Below are 4,132 nucleotides of genomic sequence, written 5' to 3' on the forward strand. Positions count from 1 at the left end.
GAGAGAGAGAGAGTGTAAACCATGAATATCCCATTCAAGAGAGTAATAGCAGTTAATATAATTTGTTCAATAGATGCTTGTTTGAAAAAAAAAATGGCGTCTATATATCATTGTACAAGAAGATATAGTATATAAATCAAGCATATACTTCGTTTCATCGACTCGGATCCATGTCAATGCATCAAGCATTTTGTTAACGATAAAGCTTTTATAAAAACAAATATTTGTCAATATAGTATTGCATACATCTTAAATGTAACACATATACAAGCAGTAAGATTATCTATCTATCTATCTATCAATCTATCTATCTATCTATCTATCTATCTATCTATCTATCTATCTGTCTGTCCTTCCGTCCGTCCATCCATCCATCCATCCATCCATCCATCCATCCATCCATACATACATACATGATGGCCGTCCACGCGTGACTGAGGAAGACCATTGCTGACCTTCAAGAACATTGTGCGCTCTAGGACCAACTTATATTTTGCATTTGCGGCTCCGTTGGTGGCTAATGAGCCCTTCTCTTGACAAGCATACACGACTGCAAACATTGCAGACCAAGCTTTCCCCATTCACTACATCAGCAGTGCGCTTTCGAGCAGCACGCATAAGTTCTTCATGCTGAATACATGCTCTCTCAAAAGTGTCGACCTCCTCCTTAACCTGCTTTCTTCACCTGTGGCGATGACAAGCATTGTTCTCCCAGTCAGTCTCCTGCATATCACAGGCCTTTAATGATGTCTTGACACGGTCCTTAAATCGCAGCTCTGGTTTCTGCCGAGGTCTCTTTCCATTCACAAGTTCCCCAAATAGCATCTGCTTACGGATCCTGCTATCCTTCATTCTAATAAGGTATCCAGTCCAACGTAACTGGTGCTTGTGCACTATTGCCTCAATACTCAAGACATCAGCTGTCCTCAGGACCTGTGTGTCTAGGGTTTTTAAGGTCCAGCCAACATTCAGAATGTGTCTGAGACATCTCTGATGAAAGCGTTCAAGGACTCTTACATGACATTTGTAAAGGGTCCATGTCTCACATGAGTAAAGGAGCACTGTCAGTACATATGTACGGTACACAGCAATTTTTGTTTGCCTTGCGATACCATGCTGGGACCAGATACGTGACTGAAGAGACCGGAAGGAATCAGTTGCTCTCTGCAGCCTGACAGAGATTTCATCATCGAGGGATCAAGAACGGTTCAGTATGCTCCCCAGGTAGACAAACTTGTCTACCACTTTCAGAATTGTTCCTTCAACCAAGATAGCTGGTTCCACATATGGATTCTCTGGTGCAGGCTAGAACATTACAACAGTCTTGTCCAAGCTAATGCAGAGTCCAAATGTCTTGCAAGAAGCAGAAATACGATTCATAAGTATTTGCATGCCATCCATCGCAGTATTTTCAATGCTGGACAAGCGAGTCTGAAGCTCTTTCCTCAACACAGCATCATATATCTTGTGAACATTCAGACGCCGAGGAATGCTGACCGGTCGTCTTCTCTCTTTCACTCTAATCATCGTCCCCGGAACTTTGCTCGCACTAGACTGTGGTCTGTCCAGCATTCCGATCCATGGAATGACTTGGCATTACAAATGTCATAGATGCGGATGATGATATAATCCAGCATAGATCCGGATGATGACATAATCCACATGAGACCATTGCTATTCATTTTCCCTACTCCAAAACGTCCTAGAGAGTTCCATGTTTGCCAGTCTGATCCAACCCCAGTAGAATGCCTTTATCAGAATTGGGGATTTTCCTAAGTATGGCTCTCAGCTGGGTATAAAAAATTCTTTTGTCTTCATCACAGCTAGTCGTAGTAGGTGCATAGGAACTTATTAGAGTAGCAAACCGCCCACCTTTCAGGTGCAATCGTAGAATCATTAAACGTTCATTTATAGGAACAGGAAGCTCCTCCAACTTCTTAAAGATTTTGAAAATAAAAGTCTCCTTGTTTTTCGAGCGCAGGGTAGACATCCGTCAGTTGCGCTAAACTGACTAGATATAGAAAGACAGGCAATTTTTGGTTCACCTTTTCTAGAACCTCCCCGGTCTCCGGATGAGAAGTGTCCTCTCCAAATGGAGCTGCTCAGACACCCATGCAGCAACCGAATCTTACCGCTGTCTTGGGTGACAAGGAGACGACTTTATATCTAGCTTGGGCCGCCTACGTGCACTGACTACATGCTTCCAACCAGTCAGGTCTGCATGCTTCACCACCTTCCCATCGCTGCAGAACTTCCGAATAAAAAATAAAATATAAATATACTAAAAACATATAAATATATACTAAAAATAACGATACACGTATATAGGGGGAAAAAGGCACATATCAAGCAGAGGTCAGCAATGCCTGTGGAGAGTTTTAGCTCCAATAAGGCTTCCTCTCCACTTTATTGACACTATCCAGAGACAAGCTGGAGCAAGATGTCTGGTGCCAATATGAGTCACAGGCTCAGAGATGTGGGAGCGCCATGATCTCTAGCAGAAACCAAAGATCCCCAAAATGTTCAATGCCATTCCCTGCATATCTGGTTTTATATTAGAATGACCTTCTGCTAGAGACATGCTTCAACAGAACCTGAGAGGTGCCTCACTCCCAGTGGTCTTTCACCACGCCGGACACCATTCCGGAATTTCTGCGTGTCCGTGTTATTGCTAGTTAGCCGCTGAGCCTGCACTAGGTCCATCCGAACTTTCAAAAGGTCTTGTTTTTAATCCTGTTGGGTTTCTAGCAGCCCTCCTCACCAGGATAGCCTGGTGGGGGTGCCAGTTTAGTCGTCGGCAACCCGACCATGCAACAGGTTGTACTGGATTCCATGTTACCAGTAGCACGTATGAGAGCCTCATAAGTGACCTGACATACATACATACATACATACATACATACATACATACTTACCTACAAAAATGTTCGTAGGAAGGAAGTGAAAAGGTAGAAGGACATTCAAGTCTTGACGTTCTAATGCATTCCGCTTCATCTGCTTTGACACTTGAAAAATGTGAAGTTTCTTTTGAAAACATCAAAAGATTATTACGAAATAAATTTTTTGTTAAACCGTCATTTCTATTTGCTGCGCATTCTTAACGTACAGTGTATACATATGGTTGTCTGATGCTCGAATTTGTAGATTTCTCTGGTGAAAAGAATGTGTTTCAGTATAATTCTGGTCGAGTATGTGGTCATCTCAGGGGACATCAAAATGCACTTAGTGTAATATATTGAAACATGGATACTCAGATATAGACATATACACACATACAGGCACACACACACACACACACACACACACACACATATATATATATATATATGTTTGTGTGTGTGTGTGTGTGTGTGTGTGTGTGTGTGTGTGTGTGTATATACATATGCGTGGATATGTGGTAAGAACCTGGCTTCTCAACCACATGGTTCCGGTTTCAGTTTAATCACATGCCACCTTGGGTATTGTCTACTAATATAGTCTCGGATCGACCAAAGTGGATTGAGGAGACGGAACTACTTAGCGTTAAAGTGGAGGGCAGGACTCCGCGGTGTTATTAATGTGGCCTAAAAGGCCACATTCAAGCGGACCGCCCTTCGCCGCCCACGGGGACTTAGGGAAAAACCAGCAAGAAAGGAGGCGGCTTCGCAATCAGTAACAACGGAGGAAAAGTTATATGGGAAACGATTGGTAAAAGAAACCAAGGAAAAAGAAATGTCAGATGGATTTAGACTCCCATCCCACACCCACCACACACCAACCCTCACCTTCTCTGCCTCCCCCTCCCCCTACAGACACCAAACCTCCCCACTCCTCTCCGACACAAAAACAAAAAAGCACTTTCACACAGAACACCCGAAACATCCCCTCCCCCGGCCAAGTGTAAAAGTTGCTATGCTTTAATGTATGATGATACGAATGAGGAACTAAACAATGAAATAATATCGTGGCGAAACCCAGTGATAGTGGATACCAAAAATTAGGACAATATAGAAGGGTGGTATTAGTGTTTATTGTTGAATGAGGAGCAAAGGGCAAAAGTGGGAAAATTTAAGCATGGTTACTCATGCTGGAAAGTGAACATAGACAGAACTAAAGTACCACATCTTATAAATTATACATATATGGATATATA

General features: G+C 42.7%; 1 protein-coding gene and 1 long non-coding RNA gene across 10 annotated transcripts in view; one reads left to right on the forward strand and one right to left on the reverse strand.

The window, feature by feature from the left end:
- LOC106870360 (uncharacterized) overlaps positions 1–4,132 on the forward strand; it is a 248,712-nt gene that overhangs the window by 3,138 nt on the left and 241,442 nt on the right. The window lies entirely within an intron of this gene.
- Positions 1–4,132, reverse strand: part of LOC128249797 (uncharacterized) — a 7,816-nt gene that overhangs the window by 2,515 nt on the left and 1,169 nt on the right. Inside the window, exon 1 of one of the 6 annotated variants that reach the window (XR_008265902.1) lies at positions 414–1,459. The exons of 2 other annotated variants lie outside the window; for them this stretch is intronic. Coding sequence is in view for 1 of the 4 variants with exons in the window: in XM_052974301.1 (XP_052830261.1) it covers positions 2,916–3,037 (122 nt within the window). In the remaining 3 variants the exon portion in view is untranslated. Of the gene's footprint in view, positions 1–148; positions 288–413; positions 1,460–2,915; positions 3,704–4,132 lie in introns of those variants that run through there. 3 more of the 6 variants (XR_008265901.1, XR_008265904.1, XM_052974301.1) reach the window with 3 other exon arrangements.

The sequence above is a fragment of the Octopus bimaculoides genome, chromosome 18 (assembly GCF_001194135.2).
Source record: "Octopus bimaculoides isolate UCB-OBI-ISO-001 chromosome 18, ASM119413v2, whole genome shotgun sequence".
Lineage (NCBI taxonomy): Eukaryota > Metazoa > Mollusca > Cephalopoda > Octopoda > Octopodidae > Octopus > Octopus bimaculoides.